This window comes from Chroicocephalus ridibundus, chromosome 6 (genome assembly GCF_963924245.1).
Source record: "Chroicocephalus ridibundus chromosome 6, bChrRid1.1, whole genome shotgun sequence".
NCBI classification, from domain to species: Eukaryota; Metazoa; Chordata; class Aves; order Charadriiformes; family Laridae; genus Chroicocephalus; species Chroicocephalus ridibundus.
The window spans coordinates 15,210,374-15,233,477 of NC_086289.1; the positions used below are offsets into that span (position 1 = coordinate 15,210,374).

Below are 23,104 nucleotides of genomic sequence, written 5' to 3' on the forward strand. Positions count from 1 at the left end.
CGGGGACCGTGGTGTCCCCCCACTCCCGCGGGGGCAGGGTCGCGCTCGCAGACACCCACGCAGCGGGGGCACCCGCGTGCGCGCGGCCCCGCTCACGCGCGCGCACGCGCGTGTGCCCTCCCGCCCCGCCCCACGCGTGAACACACGCGTGAGCGCGACGTCACGAGGAACATCCAAACCCGCGTGAGCCCGCGGGGACGCACGGCGGACACGGGGACACCCGCGTGCGGCTTGGCACGTACCACACACACCCCCCCCACACACACACACACCCCCGCCCCCGCAGCCGGCCCGGTCCTGCGTGGCCCCCGCCGCGCTCCCCCCGCCGCGGGGCCGCCCCCCCCCCGCCCCCGGCCCGTGACGAGGCCGGACGTCAGCGCGCCGGGCGGGAGAGGGGCGGAGGCGGCGGGAGCGGGCACGGCGGGCGCTGCCCCGGGAGCCGTGAGTGCCTGGGGCGACCCCGGCCCGGGTCGTTATGGGGCGGGGGGGGAGGGAGGGAGGGTGTCACGCGTGGGAGGAGGGATGCTCGGCCCGGCGCGGGGGGAGCACAGCCCCGCTTCTCGCCGGCAAGGGCGGGCGTGGAAATGGGGCCGGGCCGTGTGTTTCGGTGCCGTACCGGGTGGGGGATCTGCTGCTTTCCCCTGCCCTTCCTCGCCCCCTCCCCACCCCCCCGCGACTGGCACCCCCGGGGCGGCGGGTCCCCGTACCCCCACCCATGTCCGGGGTGCCCTGCTGGGGTGGGAGGGGTCTACATCGGTGGCTGTTGCGAGCTGGACTGGGGGGCTACCCACTGACAGATTGCAGGGTGGAGGGGTGCAGTGGGGGGGTCACCCACCCACGAGCTGCCCCGTCTGCTGGGTGGGCTCAGCGGTCTCCTCTCAGCTCCATTGCAAAGGGGTGCTCTGTGTCTCCCCCGTGTCCCCTCCCGGCTGGGGGAGCTCCAGAGCTGCCCCACCAGGGATTCGGGAGGGGGGAGTGGACGTCCCACATAACCACTGCCCCCCCACCCCTTCCAGAAGATGCCTCCGTCCCTGCCTGCCACCATCAACATCCGTGAGCCCCGCTGGGACCAGAGCACCTTCCAGGGCCGGGCCAAGCACTTCTTCATGGTCACCGACCCCCGAAACCTGCTGCTCTCAGGGGCCACGCTGGAGGAGGCTCGCAGGGTGGTGGAGGACTACAGGTACTGGGGGGAGAGGGGGGCGTACCCCCAGCACTGCTCCCGGGCAGGATACAACCTCGGGGCCATTCCCTGGAGTGGGAGTGGGAGCAGTGCTGGCCTCCCCCCAGCCAAAGACAGCTCCCCACATTTCCTGGCTGGTCCCCGAGGCATCCCCCAACTGCCCCATATGGGGTGGGGGGCCAGGTGGGGCACAGATGCTGGCAGAGGGTCTCCCAGCGGGTGCTACCCTTACTCGGCAGGGCGGGCATGGTGCCCCCGGGGCTGACGGAGGACCAGCTATGGCGGGCAAAGTACATCTACGACTCGGCTTTCCACCCCGACACGGGCGAGAAGATGCTCCTCATAGGGCGCATGTCCGCCCAGGTCCCCATGAACATGACCATCACCGGTTGCATGTTGACCTTCTACAGGTACCCGTCCCTTCCAAACCCCAGGGCCCAGGAAGGTGCCCGGTGCGGGGGTTCCTGGGCACCCTCCTGGGCCCTGGGGTGAGAAGGGGATGCATGCCCCTTACCTGGCAAGGCACCCATGCCATAGGAGCATGGGTGGCATCCCCCAGTGCCACCAGCACCCTCTTCTGTCTCATAGGACCACGCCGGCCGTGCTGTTCTGGCAGTGGGTCAACCAGTCTTTCAACGCCATCGTCAACTACACCAACCGCAGTGGGGATGCGCCCATCACCCCCAGGTAAGCACTCCTCTGACCAGGGCACCCAAAAATTCCAGGGGGGAGTGCCTTGAATAGCTTTTTAAATAGTGGGGGTTTGTGAGATGGGATGATGGAGACCTGGTGCAGCCAGAGATAGACACCAGTGGGGCTGTTAGGGTTGGTGGTAGAGCTGGGAGAGGAACCCAGGTGCCCTCCTACTATTGAAGGACATGCTGTCCCCTCCTCTGGGGTGGTGGTGGGATGGGGAGACCCTGGCTCATCAGTGTCACCTTCCGCTCTTGCAGCCAGCTGGGGACAGCCTATGTGAGTGCAACCACAGGGGCAGTTGTCACAGCACTGGGGCTCAAATCGCTCACCAAGGTAAGGTGGCATGTGGCCATCAGTGGCTGGGGCACCTGGGCGCTCCCTGTGGAGTGTCCCTCTGCTCCCCATCACCTGGGGCAGGGGAGAAAATGGAGGAATGGGGTTGCTGGGGGTGCGCGGGGGGCACACAAAGCAGCCCCTCTCTCCAGCGATGGCTCTGGAGATGGCCTGTCCCACTAGCCCCGCTCCGTCCCCAGCTGGATCTCTCCAGGCTTCTTTCACCCCTCGGTCTCCCTCCAGGGCTGGGAGGGGACATGGGACCCCCCAACCCCCTGGGCTGTGCAGCTTTCACTGGCTGGGAGTTGCAGGGGAGGAGGGAATGGTTTTCCTTGGTGGGGCTGGGACATTCCAAGGTCTTGGAGGTGGCAGACCCAGGGACAGCCAGCTCTGCCCCCAGACGCTCTGCGTGACGTGCTCCCTGCTTACCCCTGCAGCACTTGCCAGCCATCATCGGCCGGTACGTGCCTTTTGCGGCTGTGGCTGCTGCCAACTGCATCAACATCCCGCTGATGAGGCAGAGGTGAGTCCCTGGGCTGGGACGGGGCGCTCGGGCTCGCATTGGGATTCACCAGGCACTGGTGGGGGATGGGGGGGAGGAATGCCATGGGCTTGCAGGGGGCTTCCTTTCTGGCCCTGCTGGCACCCCTTCCCCTGGGGGGTTGGTTTGAGGGTACAAGCACCCCATTGCATCCCACGGGGTTATCAGTTAATGCCAGCTGTGAACTCCCCCTCCGTGTCCAGCCCTGCTGAGGACCCACCAAATGTGAATGTGGGTCCAGCTGAGACACACCCCCCCCAACTTATTATGCAGGCAGTGGATGGGGAATAAGGAGGACACCAACCTCCCTTGGAGATATGCTCCTGTGCAGTGTCCCTGCCCTGTCCCTTGATCCTCCCCACCTGCGTGCCCTGGGGTCCCCCTCACCCCCACTCTCCCTGCAGAGAGCTCAAGCTGGGAATCCCCGTCACGGATGAGAACGGGAACCGCCTGGGCGAGTCCACGGCTGCAGCCCAGAAGGCCATTTTCCAGGTGGTCGTTTCCCGCATCGGCATGGCAGCCCCGGCCATGGGTGAGTGTCCCCTCCTCCCCCCGTGTCCGAGGGCTGCAGTTGGTCCCTGGCAGTGTGGGACAGGGTCCCACAGCTGGCTGGGGGGCTGTGAGCACTGGGAGCTCATCTCCTTCCCCTCTGCCCCAGCCATCCCCCCGGTGATCATGAACGCCCTGGAGAAGAGAGCTTTCTTGAAGGTACTGCTGGTCCCACGAGGGGAGGGTGGGCATGGGGTGATGTCTCTCAGGGCTGGCACCCCGTCAGGGAACAGACACCTTCCTGCTCCGTCCACCCCACTGACCGCAGCCTCTCCCTGTCCCTGGCAGCGCTACCCGTACATGAATGCTCCTCTGCAGGTTGGCCTGGTGGGACTCTGGTAAGTCAGCCTCTGCTGATGGGCATCGCTGCCCTGGGCACAGACCAAGCCCGGGTACGGGGGGCAGTGCTGCTGGGGGGGTCTGCCTGGCAGGGGAGGCGAGAGCCACCCCAGAGCTCCCTGGGAGGGCAAATGGAGCTTAGCCAGGCTGTTGCCCACCCAGGCGGTTGGGATGGGGGGCCATGTCCCGGGACCAGGAGCTGTTTTGCTCCATCTTGACATCTCTCAAGCCTGCCACGGGCTCTTGCTCAGCATTGCTGTTCCCCCATGCTGATGGGGACAGGCTTTGCCCCACTCCAGGAGCCAAAAGCAGGTTCTGGAGCTTGGAGATGACGTCTCCTTACCCCTTCCCTAGATGAGCACCCGGCACAGCTCTGGGCTGCCTCCTTGCTGCTCTGCAGCCCAGCTTCTCCTCTCCGTGTCTTTCCCTTGCAGCTTGGTGTTCGCGACCCCGCTGTGCTGCGCGCTTTTCCCGCAGAAAAGGTAAGGATGGGCACTTTGCCCCTGTGTGCAGCCCCGTGGGGCAAGGCATGGGGTGTGGGAGGGAAATAGCGGGCTCCTTGTGCTCTCCAACTCCCAAGAGATGATTCTGCCCCTTTGAACGATCAGAGGCTTGAAAATACATGTGCGCACACATCCCTGTGCACACGCAGCAGTGTAGACCCAGAGGTCTGTGCTGGGGCATGGGGACAACATCCCCATGGGGTGCAGGTGGGGAAGGGGTGGCAGCAGGTGGTTTCCCAAACCTGAAGCCACTGATGGGTGTCCCCCTTCCATCCACTGTATCCGTGTCCCCTCGGCAGCTCGATGTCTGTGAGCCGCCTGGAGCCTGAAGTCCAAGCTCGGATCCGGGAGAAAGACCCGCAGCTGGAGACCGTCTACTTCAACAAAGGGCTCTGAACGGGGGTCCCGGGGTGGCCGAGATGCGTGCTGCGGAGCCACCGGGCTGGCGCATCGCTGAGCTTCGCCCCTTGGATCCCTTTGGGTCTGCCGCCGCTTTCCCTTGGCCGTCGTGTGTCTGTAGGTCCCAGGTGCTCGGCCCCGCTTCCCGGGATGCCCGCAGCCCTGCAGCACCACACTGAACCCTGTCCCCAAGCCTGGGGACCTCCTGGCTGGCCCCCCTGTGCGTGTCTCCCGTGCTCACCCTGCGTGTGCAGCTGCACCGGGGACCGTGTGAGTGGGGAGGTGGGGTGGGGAAGAGGATGGTGCTCCCCAGCTTTAGGAGGCAGCAGACAATCACAGCCATGGAGGGTTGGACCCCTCTGCAGGCACCCCAAGTTCCCCAGCAGTTCAGCAGCTGGTGCCTGGGGATGGCAGAGCAGCTTTCAGAGAGGAAAACTCCCCGTGTCCAAAATAGCCGTGGGTGAGTGATTTCAAGCGTACACAGTGGCTCGAACCCAGGGGAGGGTTCTCCCAGCCCAGGCGCGCGCTCTCAGCTCACCCCCTGCTCTTCTCTGGGCTGCTCCAGGGATTTAATCTGGCTTTCTGCTCCTTCCCATCCCCAGAGCAAATGGCACATTTTAATTCCAGCAGAGTCCATGTTTTTATTCTCATCTTAATGCCATCTGTATTCAGGGCTGGGCTCCCCCTGGGGGGACACTCTACCCTCTCCTGGAGTGCTTGCTTTCAGGTGGACCTTCTCAAATAGCTTTAAGTTCACCGTGGTTTCCTCTAGTTATTTTTGATATAAATACAATGTACCCATACATATACCAAATAATAAAGGCAGGTTGTTTATACAAAACCAAAAGCAGAGAGAAGCGTCTTGCTTGACAGTTCGTATACGGTTGGAAGGGACTGCCGCGGGGGTGAGGATGGCAGCGGGAGGGATGGACAGGTTGGCTGCCAGGGTGCCCCTGCGCCCCCCGGGGCCGGGCTTTGCTCCTGTTTTCCAGCCTGCTGCTTTTGCAGAGGCTCTGGCTGGCTCGGCGTGTGGTTAAGCTCATCCAGCTGTCGGGAGGGCTTTTTTTAGCACAGGCAGCTTTGCACCTCGCCGCTGCGCAGAGGGCTCTGTGCTAAGCTGCTGCCCTGGATGCTGCTGGTTTGGAGAGGCCGGATCGTTCCCCCCCCCTCACCCTGGGCTCTGCCCACGCTCCCACCCCCTCTCCCAGCCCGCTCACAGGACGCTCTGCTTCAATCCCTGGCTTCGGCCTTGTGCCTGCCTCTCCAGCGAGGATATTTTTATCCCGCTTTCTATGCACGGCTATCGGAGAACACGTCGCTGCTGTCCTGGGACCCTGGCAAGCCCGCGGGCAGCAGCTGTGTCACCCACAAGCCAGGGCAGGCAGAGGGAGCTATGGATGTCCATGCAAGGAGAAGGAGGGATGGAGGCAACCACGCTCCGCAGAGTCCCCGTGTCGAGCCAGGACGGAGGAGCGAGAGTCGCTGCAAAGCCAAAGATGGGCAGATGCAGCAGCTGGTGAGATAAGGGCCAGGCAGCCCAGAGCCACACCGTTCTGTAGCTTCTCCGGCAGGCAGGGGCTGGCAGAGCCTGGGCAGGGCGTGCTCCCCCCACCAGGGGCAGCCAGGAGGACACCTGCACCCAGCACCCACCCAGGATGGGGGAGCGGATCGGGACAGGCGCGTCGGGAATCTGTCCCTGTCCTTCTGCCGGCCCCGGCATATTGCAAATATCTCCCCTGAGCCAGCCATTGGCGGCTTATAAATAATGCAGCCCCTCGCCGTGCAATAAGGGCTTGTCAGTAGCTATTCTGCTCTCATAAATTAAAGATGAAAAGGTACAAGGCTCTTGCCAGAAAAATGAAGACAAATTTTTAATAGCTTGCCAAGACACAGGGAGATGGAGCGCTCGGGAAAAATGAATTACGTTTTTATTATGTGTTTTATTGTGGTGTAATTGAACGGGATTAGCTGAGAATACAATATATTTCCAGGGCAGTGCAAAGAAAACAAAAATAATGATGACACCTACCCCCCCAGCTCCGCACCACCAGCCTGCGCAGGGACACCCTCTGTGCATGCACTGACTGGGAGCTGGCCCTGAGCTGCTGATGGCCACAAGAGGCAGAGATGGGGATGGGAGGGACACTGGAGGGGACAGGGGACTGGAGACACAGGGGCTTGGGGTGGCTGGGTCCGGCTGGGTGACTCGGCAGGGCCTGGGCTCGCCCCAAGAGCCCATGGAGCTGTGGGGCTAGGGTGCAGGGCAGGGTGGCATGGCAGCACTTGGCTGCACGGAGCCACTGGGTGTCTTTTGCCTGTCCCCATGTCCCCAGCTACTTTCATCCCACCCCTGAGACCCACTTTGGCCTGTCCCCCACCCGTACAAGCTGGCATGGCTGGGCTGAGATCTGACGAACTCAGCGCTGGTGGGAAGCAGTCCTGGGGTGCTGTCCTGCAAACCAGCCATACTGGCTGTCCTCTCCCGGAGCTGGCAGCGCTGCTGAGAGTCCACGGATTCAATCACTTTGCTGGGCTAGGGAGGGCCTGTCCCCATGGGTCCCCTGGTTGGGGGAGGAAAGAAAGATGACCCCCCCAGCTGGTGAGCTCTGTGGGGCTGACAAGCCCAAAGGCGACACTGCTGCCTCTGCAGGGGAGCCCAGGATGTGGCAATGGATGCAGGGGAGCAAGGATGCTCAATCCTTTCCCGAGCTGGCTCATCCCAGAGGTCATGGGTGAGTCTCCGAAAGGCAGCATCTGGGTGTCCCCGGGGGTGCTGAGTGTGCTGGGCGGCACTGGGCTGGGGACATTGATTGGTCCCTAGCATTTTTAATGAGCTGCCCGACCGCAAGCTTTAACCTTGCCCATAATGAGGGTGAGCGGCAGCAATTCCTACCGCCACAGCCGGCTCCCCCAGCCTTAATGAGCTAATCAATACTTGTTCTCAGCTTAATTTCCAGCTAATTGCTCTTTAATGACGCCTGGAAATGGGCAGCCTCTTGCAGGGCGGGGGGTGGGTAGGCTCCCCCTCCCCAGCGCCCATCCCTGGTGGCAGGGGGTGCCGGGGCGCTGGCGATGGGTCACCTTCCCTGGCTGTGTCCCAGCCCTACTGGCGCTGGTGGAGGCTGGGGAAAGGGAGGGTGCAAGGGGGACAGCGGGCACAGGGCACCGTCCCACAGAGCTGGCAGCACCCTCCAGAGCACCCACCCCGGCCGGTTGAGGCGGGGGGTGGGATATGCAGCCTGATGCACCCAGGGCAGGCTGAGCGGAGGGTCCCCGCACCCTAGGAGAGTCCCCAAGGCCCTCAGGACGCTACGTGGCAGTGGGGGTCCCCAGGGTGGGCTCATGGCGGTGGCTTGTTTTGGGGTGCAGGGAGGGGGGGGCGGTGCTGAGGTGGCCATGCGGAGCTCCAGGATCTGCAGGGCCCGGGTACAGGGAAAAGAGTGCCAGGGCGAGGGGAGGGGGACGAGGCAAGCAGTGCCCTGGAGGTGGCAGCAGAGACCCCGCAGCCTGCTGCCTGCACCGCCTGCCTGCACCCCTCCGCCGGGGCAGCCCCTCGGTGCGGGGGCTGGAAGGGGCTGCGGGGCGGGTAGGGACGTTATAGGGGGTGCTCCTGTTTGCTGCGGGGTCAGGGATGCGGAGCTGGGGGGGGGGGAGCCTGGTACGTCGCGGGGCGGTGGGAACCGCGCTAAGCCGTCCCCGAGGTGTCAAAGTTGGCACGGCTGTGTCAGCCGCCGGGGGGGTGGGGGTGGACGGCAGGCAGAGGGGGGGCATCCCCGGGAACGCAGCCCCCGCCGCCCGCTTGCCTCCTGGCCCCGCGTTATACGACCTGCTCTTGGATGAGGCCGGTGGAAAAACCCCGGCGAAAGCAGAGGGATTCCTGCGGGGAAGGAGCCGAGCCGCATCCAGCCCCGCCGAGCCGCGGCTCCTGCCCTGCGGGAGAAGGGGCCCGACAGCCTCCGGCCGGGGACACCGCGGCAGCCTGGGGACCGGAGCATCCCTCGCCACCCGGATGCCTCTCCTCGGGGCCGGCCTGAGAGCCCCACCGTCCCTCCTGCTCGCAGCTGCAACCGTTTCCCCAAGAATTTGCTGACGGGTTTGTTCTTGGGAGGAATTTGCTCTGGAAAAGCCTGGAGAAACCTGAGCCCGGATGCTTCCCAGGGCCTGGGATGTGGGTCAGGAGGGACCTGCCTGCTGCCTGTCCCTTGTCCCCACAGTGGATACCCAGGATGTGGTTAGGACCCCCGAGAGCTGTGTGGCCTTGGGGTGGGCTGGCTGGATCATGGCTGCTTCAGGCTGCTCCAAAAGACAGGAAACGGAGAAGAGCAGCAAGTTTGAGCTGAAACATGGGAAATTTGGTTTATTATCAGAATGAGACCGCCACAGCCCCAAGCAGTGTGCCAGCAGCACCCCCTGCCCCAGCACGTCCCAGTGACGTTTGCTTCTGCTGTGACACAACCCGCATTCCCGTCCCCGCCAGCCCCGACGCTGCTCGCCAGCCCTCCCTGACATGACGTGCGTTGAGTCACTTGGCCCAGGACCTTTTTTCCAGGGTGGGTTTTTTCCTTGGCCTTGTCTGCTGTAAGCCCCAGATCTCTGTGGGGTGGTCCAGGAGATCAGCCCAGGGCTGTGAGGAGATAATGGGGCCAGGAACAGCGGGGCACCCCAGATCGGCCATGACAGCTCTGCCATCAGGGGCACATCCTGGTGACAGAGCTCTGGAGAGATGCCATGGCTGTGGATCTGCCAGGAGCATCCACAGACTCCTGGCTTCAACGGGACCACCACAGCAGGGGGAAACGGTGATGGGGAGCAAAGCTCCAGGTAGGGAGGAAGGGGCTTTGGTGCTTAAGACTCACTGCATCTTCACAGCCCAACTTCAGGAGCTTCACTGGGCTAGGGCCAATTGAGGAGAAAGGAAGGAAAACTGGCCAGTATGAGTGGGTAGCTGGGAATGTGATTTACCCCAGTGCTAGGCCATCCAGGGCTGCAACCACCTTTTTTCCCCCTAAAATCCGCTCCCAGCAGTTGGAGCTGCAAGCCCTGGGTGCCGCACTGGTTGAATCAAGGTGTGATTGAGCACAGCTCCTTGTTAAGCACAGGTTAGCCCTTCCACCCCTCATTCATAGCTGCTGCTATTTATTAGCACATTCAACAGCCTCATTAAGCAGGAGGTTTAATTACCTGCCAGGTTTGAGCTCCATCTTGTCTTCCTGAGCTGCACTGCCCATGGCTTGCAGGTGCTGGGTTGTGTTGCACCGTGGCTGGAGCTTTCCCTACTCAGATCTGTGGTTGGATTTCACCCTTGGCCAGAGGATCTCTATCCGAAGATGTAGCCTCCCCCCACCTCGCAGGTGGCAGATGCTGCGGTGATGCTCGGACGAATCCAGCCACCCAGAAGCTGTGATAACCCCATGGGGACAGGGACACTCCAGTCACCTGGGTATGGGACATGGGAGAAAGAGCCTGGGCCAGGGTCCTCGTGTGTGGAGAAGGACAGCAGCATGGGGGCCTGTCCCCCCTTGCCCTCCTGCCGAGGGCAAGAGAGGCAAATGACCAGGGGTTATTTCTGTCCCCACTTTTCAGCAGTGCCTGGGATTTAAGCGCTGGCTGTATTCCTGTGCCGGCCAGGAGCTGTGTGGACTGACAGTGGCATTTAGGGCCAGACTTGCCCCACTGCTTTGCCTGCTGTGTGGGGCCGGGACAGGCCAGGATGCGCTTGGCTCAGGGATGCCCGAAGGCACAAGTGATGCTTCGTCCCAAGGTGGGGAAGCAGGGCACAGTGGGGGCAGCCCAGGGGGGCTCAACACCCCCATCTGTGTCACCTACAGCCTGTCCCCTCTCTGCTCCGGCTCTGAGCCATTTCTGAGGGTGTGTGTAGGGAAACCTCAGCCCCCTCCCTGACTTTTTCCCTGCTCGCAAAGCAGCTGCAGCCCCAGCTGCTCGGCGTCTCGTGGATGAGGGGCCTGAAAACCTGCGGCACGCAGGGACCACGCTCGATGGGCCAGGCAAGGGGAGCCGGGAAGGGAGGCAGCCCTGAGCCAAGGGGCTGGGGGCCGCGGAGGGGGAGCGGGAGGCGAGGCCGAAGGCAGAGCCGGCAGGAAACCCCCCTCTGCGGTGGGGGGCTGGAGAGGGGGGGTTTGGCTGGCAAAGGAGGATTTAGGGGGCCGAAGCCTGGCGCATTTTCCGTCGTTAGCTGCAGCCGGATTCACAACGTGACCGAGTGAAAGCTCTGGAGACCGGAACGAATTTGCAGGAGGGTGTTGGAAAGCAAAAGCAGATTTTTGCAGCGTGGTGAAGGAAACCAGATCCTCCGAGGGGTCCTGCAACAGCTTTGCTTCGCCTGAGCTTCACCGGGGAAGCAAATCCCACAAATTCCTCGCCCGGAGGAGGGAAGTGGGCTGTAGGATCCCCCCCAGCAGAGTGGCAGGAGCAAGATGTGAATGCATGACGTGTTTGTGCTGAAAAGGCACGCTGGGTCCCCGGCTCCTCAGAGCCAGGGAAACTGAGGCAGGGAGCACTGAGGCAGCTTACTGGGGAGCTCTGGAGACCCAGTCCCGTGGACGTCGGTTTTGCTCTGCTGTGGCGTGGAGCAGCCCCACCACCGCTCCCGACGGCTCCGCTCCAGCCAAGGTAATGCCATTGCTTGCACCCCAATACCCTCTTTGTTCCTGGCTCCTGGGGTGGGGTGAGGACAGACATCCCCCAGGAATTATCCCCCCTGTTTATTTACAGCAGCTTCTCGGTGTTTCAGCCTGTATTTCCCACCCAAATTAAAGGTTGAGAGAGGCTTTTGCCCACTTCCCCAGCCATGCCCACCCCTGTCTTTTTCCCTCCCATTCACGTGTCCCCACAGAGCCCTGCAAAGTTGGTCTCTGAACCCCAGCCCCCCACTTTGGTACCCTCCTACCCCAGGGCATCAGCCCAGGTCCCAGTGCGTGGCTTGGGGTGACCCCAGTGTCGGGGTCTGTGGGGTGGTGCCGGTGTCGGGGGGCCGGAGCGGCAGAGCCGGGGTGCGGTGGGTGGCGGGACCCCGGCAGGGAAGGGGTGCCCGCCAGCCCGGGTGCCGGTCCAGGGATGGGCGGCGGGGCCCGGAGAGGGGCGGGGGGACTCACGTTTCGCTGACATCACGGCGGGTGTCGGAGCAGCCGGGGGCCAGCAGCCCTGCCGCCACGGCCACTGCATGCCCGCAACCCCCCGAAACCACCGCTGCCCGGCACCTCCGGTAAGTGGCGGCTCACAGCGGGGGGGCTCCCGACGGGCGGGGACCCCAGGGGACGCCGTGCCCCTTCCCAGGGCTCAGCCAGGACCCCCAGAGCCATCCCTCGAGTGCACTCCAGACTTGGGGAGCCAGTGATCAACTTTGCAGTTATTCCCCCTTCCCTGCCAGCCTCCCCCCGCCATCCATCGGGGCTGGAGCCTTGCTCCATAAAGCCCAGGCTAAGGAGAGTTTAAGGGGGGGGGACACACCACCACCGGGACCCCCTGCCCCTTTCCACCCGTGGGGAGCTCGGTGGTCTCTGCTAAACAGGTCAAAGCTTCCCAGTTTGTTATGCGGGGGGTGCATGTGTGTGTCGCCTTGCAAAGCCACTGACCTGGCCATCCCCATCACCCCAGCTCCGGGCTGCGTTAGTCCTGGAGGATGGGGGTTCTGTGGGGTGCAGCTGAGGGGGCTGCAGCCTGCCCTTCGGTGCCGTTCCCAGCAGGAGGGGATGGGGCAGCCCGGGTCCCCTCCCCAGCTCTGCTTACTGGTGTTGGGTGACCCAGGGGACAGGAATTTCACTCCGTCTCAGGGAAGGCAGCCAGAGTATAATCAGGGGTTGGGCCATGCTTGTAAAGGGGTTCAATTTATTGTCACCCTCTCTGGGGATGGTGACCCCAAATATCCCCCCCACAGGGATGGGAAGCCCAGGGGCAGATCAGCCTCCCTACTTACCTGGGCGGTGATGCAGGCTTGGGGTTTGGGGACAGGGACCCCACTGTGCCAGAGCATGGTCAGCCTGCCGCCAGTCTGCTGACTGCCCACTTGTGCACTGAGTTCTCCTGTGCTCACCCCGATGCTTGTGTGATAACTGGGAGGTTCACAAAGCTTTTTTTGGGGTGTTTCAGACCCTGCTTGGGTGGGAGGTACCTAAAAAGAGGGTTTACGGTGCAGGGAGGGGAGAAGGACAAAAGCCAGGCGTGACTGGGAGCATCCTGCTGGCTCGGCTCCTCTCGGCTGGCTGCCTCCAGTGGGAAAGAGCCCCTTGTCTGTGGGATCAGCCGCTCCACTGCGCTTGTCTGGATGGTGACGGAGGAAAAAAGGGCTCATGACTCTTGCAAAGCAATAGGGAAAGGAAAGGGGCGCCTGGCTCAAGAACGGCCTTCCTAGAGGAACAGAGTACAAACCATCTGAGCCGTGATGGTGTGCAGCAGCCTGTCCAGCCCCTCGGCAGCCCCCCGGCTTCCTGGGCTGCGGTGGGGTCACAGCAGGCTGGGCTCTGCCCACTGGGCTGCCAGGGAAAAAGGATGAAACCTGATGGGTCTGGGGCAGCAGCCTCGTGCCACCGGAGGATGTTCAGCATCTTGGGCTGGGAGTTGGTTGAGGAGCCTGGCAGGAGTTGGGGACCCCCAGGATGGGAAGGACACGGCTGCGGGGCTGGGACCAACCCCTGCTGGGAGTCAGAGGGGTGGGGGACACTCCCTGCACTGACAACACACATCCTCCCTCCTTGCAGGTCAGGATGGCCCCTCGGATCTAGCCAGGGAGGCCAGAGCAGTGCCAGAGGTCCCTGTCCAAGTGATGGTGAGACCGGGATAGAGGAGCTGCCGTGAGGATGTCTGAAGCCAAGACCCTGAGCTCCTCTTGCCTCGTGCTTTCCTTGCTCTCCTTGCACTGGGCTTCGCTCCAGCTGGGCCAGGCTTTTCCCAGCACCTCCGACTACCTCCAGCGGGGCTGGCAGCGGCTGCTGGAGGAAGGAGAGGGCTGCGCCGAGTGCCGGCCGGAGGAGTGCCCGGTGCCACGCGGGTGCCTGGCTGGCACGGTGCGGGATGCCTGCGACTGCTGCTGGGAGTGTGCTAACCTGGAGGGGCAGATCTGCGACCTGGACAACACCAACCACTTCTACGGCAAGTGCGGGGAACACCTGGAGTGCCGGCTGGATGCCGGGGACCTGCAGCACGGAGAGGTGCCCGAGCCGCAGTGCGCCTGCCTCTCCCACCTGGCCCTCTGCGGCTCCGATGGCAAAACCTATGCCCAGATCTGCAGGTTCCTGGAAGTCGCCCATGCCCACCCCGATGCCAACCTCACCGTGGCCCACGAGGGTCCCTGCGAGTCAGGTAGTGCCTCGGGAGTGGTTGTGTGGGCAGCGGGACAGAGGCTCGTCCCTCTTGGGAAAGACAAACAAGTGGGGGATTGGCTCAACTCTTTCACTTGGCAGCAAACCCACGGCATCCACAGGGACACGGCTGTGCTGGGGACTGCACCATGGAGTGGCAAGTCCCCTCTGGTCCCCCCAACCCTGCTGCTCTGGGGCAGCCCCTGCAGATCCGGCACCTGGAAAGGCCTGGGAGCAGCTTTACCAAATGGGAGCGGGATTTATGGGAGGCAGCAAAACCTGCTGGAGCAGATGGGGAAGTTCCAGGGAATTGTTAGTGAATTCTTGGCGGCAGCGCTGGTCCAGCGCTCCTGAGAAATGTGGCTGCCTCCTGCAAATGGAAACCTGGGTCAATTTGACTTGCCTGCATGATTTCCATCTCCCATTTAAAACCCAGTGGGGGTTGGGGGGCAGGCAGCGGTGGGGAGATAGTGCCCCAGCCTGCTCAGTCCACACAGTGCTGTCACCACAGCCTGAGGGACATAAAGTTGGCTTTATTTTCTGTAGATCATCATGTCCTTGATGTTTTCCCCTGGGTATATTTGGAGGTGGAAGCCTTCCCTTGACCTGTGGGTAGGAAGGGTGGTCCTCACTCAGTCCCTCTAGGGAAGGGATGTGGGACCTGGAGGTATCGCCTCTGTACAGCATCCAGGGACCTGCTCACTCCCTTAATCGCTGTCACAAGCCTGGTGCCAGAGCAGAGGTTTCATTCGGCTGGAAGTTCATCTACCCCATCCATCCTCACCAGTCTCGGGCTGGAGGAGAGCCCCTCGGCCTTTGCCCCACAGGAGGAGCACACTCGGATTGTGGAGGAGAGCTTCGCTTTGTAGTGTTGACGTTATTGAACTGTTCCCTGCTGCACGTGTGTCTCTGAGCATCACTGTGCAGGTGGGGAAAGCGAGGTCAGGAGGGATGGCAACCCACCATGGGCCAGGGGGTCTGGACAGGGAGCCCCCAGTCCCAGATGCGAAGAGGGACCACGTCCTGGGGCAAGGTGAGGGTCTGCCATGGGTGGGAGAGGAGAGGGGCACGCCTCTACATGAGACAAATTGTCCCATGCCAGAGGCAAACAGCCCAGGACAGTCTGTAGGACTTCTTCTGAGCCCACCCTGCTCTCCTGTCCCCCCTTCCCCAGAGCCCCAGATCACCTCTCCTCCCTACGACACGTGGAACATCACTGGGCAGGACGTCATCTTCGGCTGCGAGGTCTTCGCCTACCCCATGGCATCCATCGAGTGGAGGAAGGATGGCATGGAGATGCTGCTGCCTGGAGATGACCCCCACATCTCTGTCCAGGTGAGCAGTGCACGTAGGACGTTGGACCCAGACTTTCTCAGAGCTTGTGGGCAACCAGACCTTAGGGCATTCTTCCTCTGGGGGAGGCCACGCCTGCTTGCCTGGGAATGAGAAGTGGTGGCTGGAGCCTGCACACCATGAGGACTGGCTGAGACAGGGCTGGTGTCTTGGTGTTAGGAGCCATCAGCATAGCGCTCTTCTGCAATTTTCTCTAGTAGTTTTTGAATGTATGAATATTTTTTAGGACCTGCAGAGACCTGCAGCACGGGATTTCCCACCTCTCTGCCTTTAGTTTGCTTTGTTTTCTGGCTTCACTTGCACTCCCACCGGCAGGGCTGGAAGAGAAGACCTCCCAAGGTGCCTTCCAGCCTGGGTTATCCTCCTGCTGGCTCCCACCAGCAGACTCAGGCAGTCCCTGCCCTTTTCCGCCCGTTGCTCTGAGCCGGACTCCCTTCCCAGCGCTGGCAGGCCCAGGGGTCAGCATCTTGCCTGCAGCCAGCCCCAAATATAGTGCCTAGCTGGGCGGACCCAGCTGTTAGAGGTTGTGGGCACAGGGGCCGCACACTGCAGTCAGGAACCGGCTGGGAGAAAGCTATTGTAGGATAGATGGGGGAAGCCAAAGGAGCAGGTAGGACCTGGCACCATTGCAGGGTGACATGCTGGTCCCCCTCCATCTTTCTGACCTTTGTGGCACCCCATACCCTGTCGCAGGGTCCGGCCAAGGACCTTCAACCCAAGCAGGGCTACCCTGCCTGGCTGCAGGAGACTCAGCTGTCCTCCGCCCCTGACCGCTGCACCATAATAGCAGCCTGCAAACACAGCTGCAGCCCAGCTGGGTCAGGAAAAGGCTATTTATTGCTGGGGACAAACAGAAAATAGCATGGTTGGCGCCAGAGCAGTCCTGGGACCTCACTGCTTGCTGGAACAGGGAACCTGGGGCTCCTCTGAGCCATCCCAGGCTGGCTGTGGCCACGGCACAGATAGCCCCTTGCTTCTGCCGTGCTGCAAAGCACCAGCCCCAGCATCCTCCTGCCGTTTGGGGACCACGGTGGCATTAGGGGCACAGCTGGGAGTCCAGGACATGTCTGCAGGGTCCTGCCCAAAGCAGGGCTCCCAGGTCCTTCAGGGGGCAAGAAGATGGCCATTTCCCCCACCTCTCCTGGGTAGTGGAAAAAGGGGGCACCTGCATCCAGGGGGTTGACGCCTGCCCCCAGGGTGGTACTTACTAGGGAGGGGAAAGAGTTTCCCTGGTCTTGTGTCCTCCTTCCCATCCATCCCAGCCCCACATGGGGCTTTGCTGGCCCCAGCGCTAACCAAAATCCCACCCCACCCCTTGCCTTGCAGTTCAGAGGCGGTCCCCAGAAATACGAAGTGACAGGCTGGCTCCAGATCCAGGGTGTGCGAGTGACGGATGAAGGCACCTACCGCTGCTTCGCCAGAAACAGGGTTGGGGAGGTGGTGGCATTAGCCAGCCTGACCGTCTTCACGCCAGGTGAGCACCATGTCCTTGTCCCCATGCTCTCATGGGGACAAGGGGAGGGACATTTGAGCAGGATGCACTGGTATGGTGGGAACTGCCTGTGCATAGGGCTGTGCTGGGGATGCCCCAGCAAGCTGCCGTGCACGGTTTGGCTTTAGCTCTGGTGGGTAAGGGGGAAGGCACCGAGATGGACAATGTCACATTGTCCCCGTGCTGCCGTTTCAGATCAGCTCAACCTGACAGGCTTTTCCCTGCCGAAGCCTCACACGACGCCTGAGGACTACGGGGAGAGCGAGGAGGACTATTACTAGCCCGGAGACGGGATGTCCAGATGCAGACATCACCTTGCCCATGGTGGCTGTTCCTGGGGTTCAGGGACATCTCCAGAGCAAGCACCCCCAGCCCAAAACTCCTTCTCTGAACAGTCCTGGCACAGCAGCCTCTCTTTTTGGGGTGGGGGACAGGGTGACACATCCCTTTGCTGAGGGTGCTTGGGGAGGGGACACTGGCTGGTTGATGGCGCAGGGCTGGGACTGGGGGTGGCGTGGGTCTGTCCTCCAGGCACTGAGCAGGAATGTGGCAGCAGGTGGGACACTGCAGGGAGACCCATGCTGTGTGTGACAAGGACTTGGTGCTGGGGGTAGAGGCAGCCCTCCCCGGGAGAGGGACACCAGGGCAGGAACATCTCTGCCTTGTGCGAAGCATTTTGGGGAAGCCAGAGCGGTGGGCTGGGACCTAGCCGTGACACCCAGTGTGTCACCCCTGGGGCTGATCTGTGTTACCCAAGCACAGGGACAGTCAGGCTTCTCCCCAGGACCTGGGGAACCTGCTGCCAAAAACATCCTTCTTCCCATTTAGTTTTTAACCAGAAAAGTAGTGATTTGAGGAAACCAGACACTTGTGGTTTTGAGTGCTGCCCTTTTCCCCAGCCCAGCCACTCATGTGGTCAGAAACACTTCGGCCTTTTTGACTGACTTTGTGCTTTCCTTTCCACGCAACTCTTTACTTTGACATTTCAGTTGATGTTACTTAAAATATACACATTGGTCAAAGCCAACACAGACCAGGCAACTGTTCTCTACCCGCAAGGGTTATTCTTGGGTGAGGGAGAGTGCAAACGCTGCGGATGCTACCTTGTCCTTTGCAGTGATGCTTGGGCTGAGGAGCCCTCCTGCCCATCCTGGGGCTCACAGCTGGTCCTGGTGTGGGTCCTGCCCTTCTCACCCCACGTGGGGATGGGGGTACCCACCAGACCATCCCCTGCGCGGTGGGGATGCATCAAGCTGGGTCTTTGCACCCCCTTTTTTTCCGGTCCTATCCCACCTCTGCCTATCCTCATCCTGGGGTCCTGTGCCCCGTGGGTGGCACTGGGGGTCTCCACCCAGGTGACCATAGCCCTGACAGCACGGAGGGAGCACAGCAGCTCTGTGCCTGACTGGGGAAGGACAGGGAGGCTCCCATTTCCACTGAAAATGCTCCATTTATTAAAGAAAAAACACCTGCCTCAGAGATCTGGAAATTTAGAGCAAATTAATTTTAGCGGAAAGCAGGAAAGAAACCTAGAGCTGTGGTGTGCTGTTCTGTGCCCAGAGAGGGCTGGCAGGACCCAGGGCTGAGCTCACACTCAAGGGAGGATTTGCCCTCCCCCCCCACCCAAACCAGCAGCATTTACAAGACTTTTGAGACTCGAAACCTCCCCACGGCCCAAACCGTTCCTGGTTACTCAGTCCCAGCTCCAGGGAGGTCCAGAGCTGCGGCAGGGAGCCAGACCCTGGGAGGAAGGAGTTGGCCTGTCCCCAGGCAGGAGTGGGCAGGATGCGACGAGGCTGGCGGCTCGGGCACCGTGCTGCTCTCCTTCCCCTTTTTTTTTCCCCCCCTGTTCTTTTCTTCCTCTTTCTCTCAAGAGCTGGCTCAGGCGATGCAATTATGGCATCGAAACCTGAACAAGCAAATAAAAGGGATTTGTCTGGAGTTGGCAGCGGAGCAAAATTCCTGCAGACGGTGAGGCTGGGCCAGCCCTGGCCCCTGCGCCGCAGCCTGATGGGGCACAGGCGGCCGTGCTGCCGCCCTGCCTGCCTGCGGGGCTGCCCATCCTCCGAACCCCTGCTCGGCCGGGGAAATGCAAGAGCCACCCTTAGTTTCTCCTTCCATCTAACAGCGTAATAACATCCTCCTGGGGCTGCTACATCAGAGTCGGAGGGTGTTGGGAGGTACAGAAATGTGCCATTTGCTTTTATTTTGCTTTTTTGGGGTGCAAAGCCTGCTTTTGGAAGAGCTGGGGTGTTTTCACCCATCCTGATCCCCACACAGATCAGCTGGTGGAACTGGGCCACGCTCAGGCTGAGGCTGCCATGGGGAAACCTGAGAGTATCCCGGCGCTTCAACAGTTCAGAGACGCTCGCTGGACTCCCCGCCGGTGCCCGGGGCTGGCCCCTGGCCAGGGCTGCCATGCCAACCCTCCCCAGGGCCGGGCTCCCCTTGCCCACGCCGGCACGATTCCAGGTCACACCGGGCGTGGGTGCAGCACTGGGCTGGCTGGGGGGGGTGGATGGGTCGGACCCCCACCCCTGGCTTTCCATGTGCTCTGTAGGGTGATGCCCTGCCCAGGCACAGGTGGGCATCCACAGTTTGGGCTCAGTCCTTGCCGTCGTCAGCTCTGCACCTGGTCCCTGTGGTACCCGCCAGGTTCCTGGCAGGGGATGCTGTCGGCTCCCGCTCCTGCCCTGCAGGGATGGCAGAGGGGATGTGGTGGCTGAGAAAGTGGGGAGCTTAAGCAAGAGCCCTTGGCCAAAATTAACCAAACTGGGGGCTGCGAATCCCAGTTTCCACAGATCCCAGTGCATGAGAGGGCTGTTGGAGCTGCAGGCTGGCAGCTCAGCCAGTACTGGGGCTCCCCTTCCCCCAAAACAAGGAGCAGCAGAATGGTCCCAGGGGCACGAAGGGGGCTGGTGTCCCCCCGCCCCAGCTCCCAGCCTTGCCATTTCCAGCCACTTAAAAATTAAAGGAGCCAATATCACTGCACGGCTGGAATCGGTCACTGCCACAGAGCTTAATTGAGGTTATTTGTTGGCTCTACAAACATTTGGTCAGCTCTGCTGCTGGCTGCTCGGCTGCTTCCCGCAGCCCCTGCCCCAAGGAGGGGGTCCCCCTGGGCTCTGCCAGCAGCAGATGCTCTGCTCGGGTCCGAGCATCTGAAGGATGCTGGGGACCCAGCCAGACTTCGCCTGGTGTCAGTGTGGGGACAGAGATCGTGTTGGAGCAGTGTGCAGCACCAAATCCCTTCGCAGACTGATTTTTGGGGCGGTTGCTTTCCGGGGGCGCTGGGGGCGGAGGGGCCCCAGCGGCTCCTGCCAGCCCAGCTGCCGGCGCTCAGAGCAGCAGCTCGGCCCAGATGTTGGGCTGACGTCAGGCACGGGATCAGCTGGACTGGGAAGCGCTAACGTGGCTGCTGGCCCTAGGCATGTACCAGCCCTGGCACCTCCTGGCCACCGGGGGTGAGCAGGGTGCGGGGCATCTCCCTGGGCACCAGAAGTCACCGCGAGGCTGGGGACAAAGAAAGGGGGGCTCATCCTGCCGGCACCCAAAAGACCTTGAAGGCACACGCTAATGGAGCCAAAACCTTGTGGTTAAAAACCCACTGGACCCCAGCCCTTGGGGGGACATGCACAGGGCTGGCACTGCCCTGCCATCGTCAAGCATTTCGGCTACTGCCATTGTGTACTTGCAGCCCTGGGTTCTAGGGGAGAAATACAGGTAAAACAGCCCTCCCCAGCCCCCAAACCAGCTGCTTTCTGCCCCAAACCTGCAATTCTCACACCCTGCTGCAGGCTGCCAGTGGGATCTTGACTTTTCCCACCTCTCCAGCCTTTGATGCAGGAGCACCGTGCAGGTCTCCAGCCTGCCCCAGGGACCACCGCAGGCCTCACGAACTCACCTGGCACCAGGCACCCAGAGCAGCCACCAAGCCGCAGGGTTTTGTGGTCTGCAGGGAAGCCACCAAGTTTGGCAGGTAAATATGGTCCAGCAGCGAAAACACGTTGTCCCTCTTCTTCTCTGCCCCCGGGTGTGCCGGGATCTGCCCTCAGCCCGGGCCGGGGCAGAAGGCACATCTGCGCCTCCATCCCAGGGTCCAGATTTGGGCCACCGGCGCGATTAGCCGCTAAACAGTGCCATCTCCTGGCAAAGCCACCGGCCACGCTGAGCCCTGCCACCGTGCAGGGCGGCTAGCGAAGGCGCCACATGGGGCCTTGGGCACCCCTCGAACACCTTGACCTCCCCCCCACCCCCCCAAAATCCAGCACTGCCAGCTCCATCCCCTCCCCTTACCCCCTGGCAGCAGCTCTGCCTTGCCGGGCGATGCCGTCCCGAGGGATGCAGGTGCTAAACTGTCTGTCGGGATACTCACGGGAGCCAGAGCATCCTCGTGACACTGGCTTTGGGTGGCTGCAGCAGGCACAGTTGGGATGGGGCAGAGCTCAGAGATGTTCCGCTGCTGTGCTGGGGGGGTGTGCTTTAAACCAGCGCTGCAAAAGGGTCAAAACACCTCTTGGTTGCCCTGTTAGTCCCCCTGCACCGTGGGCAACTCCCATGGGAGAGGGATGACTTCTGGCAGGGGTGTCAGCAAGCCTGAGATGAATGCTGGTCATATCTGGAGGGAAACTGGCAGCACTGTAACCTCACCCTGCCAACAGGTAAACTGAGGCACAGAACAACCAGGCATGGGGAACTCAACCAGAGCCACAGAGACAAGCAGGGCAGAGCAGCCAGCTACATCCAGGACTTCTGTCCTCAAACTGTCCCCACCCCTGCGGGGTTGGGGTTGGCATTTCCCTTGTGGCCTCTGCACAGCATCTCTTTGCCCTGCTGTGCTGGTTTGGGGTGAAAATAAAAAAAGCAAGACCGCTTCCCTGCCTCCCCCCAGCATTTACGCCATCTGATAAACAAAATGGAAATAAATCCTCCTGCATTTGCAGCAAATAGGTCTCCACGGGGGGTTGCTTTCAATAATTCAAATGCCGCTGCAGAGCAGAGCCCACGCCAATGGGTTTTAATAAACACAGCCGTAATGTGACATGCAATTTATTATTAAGCTTAAAACAGGAAGCAAAGAGTTTAATAAAAGCACCAGGTTCCCCGTATCAGTCATGGCAAGCGGAGGGGGGGTGCTAGCTGTAGGGGGAATCTGGCCGAGCTGGCTGCAGGGGGACACTGAGCAGGGTTTGCTTTGCCTGAGCTGGGACCGCAGGGACCCCAGTCAGGGCACGGAGATGTGAGCCAGGGCAGGGGGAAATAGGGATTATTGCATGGACAGGGGTAAGGCGTGAAATGCTGCCTGCACCCTGGGTGCTCCACCCTCTACTGCTGCCCAGCCACCTGGGGCACCTTGGCAGAGCTCTGCCCTGGCTTCACAGAATGCTTGCGAGGGCAGATTAAAGCCTTGGGTTTCGTTCCCCTCCCTCTCCCCCAGGACTTTCTCACCCGCATCCCTTCCCACCTCAGCTGCACCTGGGCAGCCCTGCCCTGCTCCGCTCTCCCCGTCCCTGGGGCTGCCCTTAAAAGCAGGCAGAGAGGGCAGCTGAGCTCCTGGGGACAGCCTGGCTGCGCAAGGTGAGGTGCTGCAAGGTCTGGGGGCAGGAGCTGGCGGCTGGCACTGCAGCAAGCCTGTGTGCTGCCTGCGGGGCTGTATGGATGTGTCCCTTCAGGGCCCGGGGTGGCTCAAGGGGTGGTGACAAGCAGTGGCTGGCTCTGCGGGGAGATGGCTCAGCTGAGGGTTGGAGATGGCTGTGAGGTAGCTGGTCCAGCTACATCTGGAGGCGCCTCCGTGCAGAGACGAGGGGTGAACGAGGTGGCAGCATCCCACATTCATCACCTAGCAGGAGCCCAGCACTGCTTTCTTGCTGTCCCTGCTGTGGGCTTCCCTGGACACTTGAATGCTGACACTTCCCCCAGGGATGTGGCTTTTTTTGCCTCCTCTCCTTTGGTCTCATACCCTGGCAGCACCCTTTCTGTTTGGGAAGGGCCCTGGCAAACCCCAGTACCTAATCCCACAGGGACCAGCACAGCAGCTGGAAGAGGTGTGAGACATGGTGCAGGGACTGCCTATGCTGGTTCCCTATGGAAATGGGGTTTGTATGACTGTCCTGCACTCTGGCTTGGGGGAATGGCAGTTCCCTGGATGCAAGGTTTGCTCTTGTTATATTAGACAACAGAGAGTCCCGTCCTCACCAGGGCAGTGGGAGATTGGGGGGCTTTGTCCCAGTTCGGCCAAGCAACAGGCTGGGGCTGAGCCAGGCCCTCCAGGGCACCTGTACCTCCTTCCTATATATAGCTATTCCTATAGGAGCAAGCAGCCTCCTATCTCAAGGGGGGCTTTCCAGCCAGATAAAGCCACGCAGGCAGCCTCCTTCCTCCAGCCTGGCTGGAGTGCTGGCA

At 61.7% G+C, this 23,104-nt stretch overlaps 2 protein-coding genes across 2 annotated transcripts; both read left to right on the forward strand.

The window, feature by feature from the left end:
- The first annotated feature begins 285 nt into the window (after nucleotides 1–285).
- SFXN3 (sideroflexin 3) lies at nucleotides 286–5,382 on the forward strand. The gene is made up of 11 exons (XM_063339617.1): nucleotides 286–441; nucleotides 1,017–1,183; nucleotides 1,423–1,593; nucleotides 1,772–1,870; nucleotides 2,137–2,212; nucleotides 2,650–2,735; nucleotides 3,158–3,285; nucleotides 3,412–3,461; nucleotides 3,591–3,640; nucleotides 4,076–4,123; nucleotides 4,444–5,382. The coding sequence occupies exons 2-11, from the start codon at nucleotides 1,020–1,022 to the stop codon at nucleotides 4,538–4,540; spliced, it is 969 nt and encodes a 322-aa protein (XP_063195687.1). The 5' UTR covers nucleotides 286–441; nucleotides 1,017–1,019; the 3' UTR covers nucleotides 4,541–5,382.
- A 6,288-nt stretch (nucleotides 5,383–11,670) lies between these two features.
- KAZALD1 (Kazal type serine peptidase inhibitor domain 1) lies at nucleotides 11,671–17,731 on the forward strand. Its single transcript, XM_063338764.1, has 5 exons — nucleotides 11,671–11,765; nucleotides 13,258–13,858; nucleotides 15,032–15,192; nucleotides 16,537–16,684; nucleotides 16,898–17,731. Exons 2-5 carry the CDS (start codon nucleotides 13,357–13,359, stop codon nucleotides 16,981–16,983), a joined length of 897 nt encoding a protein of 298 aa, XP_063194834.1. The 5' UTR covers nucleotides 11,671–11,765; nucleotides 13,258–13,356; the 3' UTR covers nucleotides 16,984–17,731.
- The last annotated feature ends 5,373 nt before the right edge of the window (nucleotides 17,732–23,104 follow it).

Bases quoted from the DNA above. Each gene is read 5' to 3' on its own strand.
- SFXN3 (XM_063339617.1), top strand. From the start codon at position 1,020: ATGCCTCCGTCCCTGCCTGCCACCATCAACATCCGTGAGCCCCGCTGG. The intron at 1,594-1,771 runs GTACCCGTCCCT...TCTGTCTCATAG, and splicing joins TGCATGTTGACCTTCTACAG to GACCACGCCGGCCGTGCTGT. The intron at 3,286-3,411 runs GTGAGTGTCCCC...CCTCTGCCCCAG, and splicing joins CATGGCAGCCCCGGCCATGG to CCATCCCCCCGGTGATCATG.
- KAZALD1 (XM_063338764.1), top strand. From the start codon at position 13,357: ATGTCTGAAGCCAAGACCCTGAGCTCCTCTTGCCTCGTGCTTTCCTTG. The intron at 13,859-15,031 runs GTAGTGCCTCGG...CCCCTTCCCCAG, and splicing joins CGAGGGTCCCTGCGAGTCAG to AGCCCCAGATCACCTCTCCT. The intron at 15,193-16,536 runs GTGAGCAGTGCA...CTTGCCTTGCAG, and splicing joins ACCCCCACATCTCTGTCCAG to TTCAGAGGCGGTCCCCAGAA.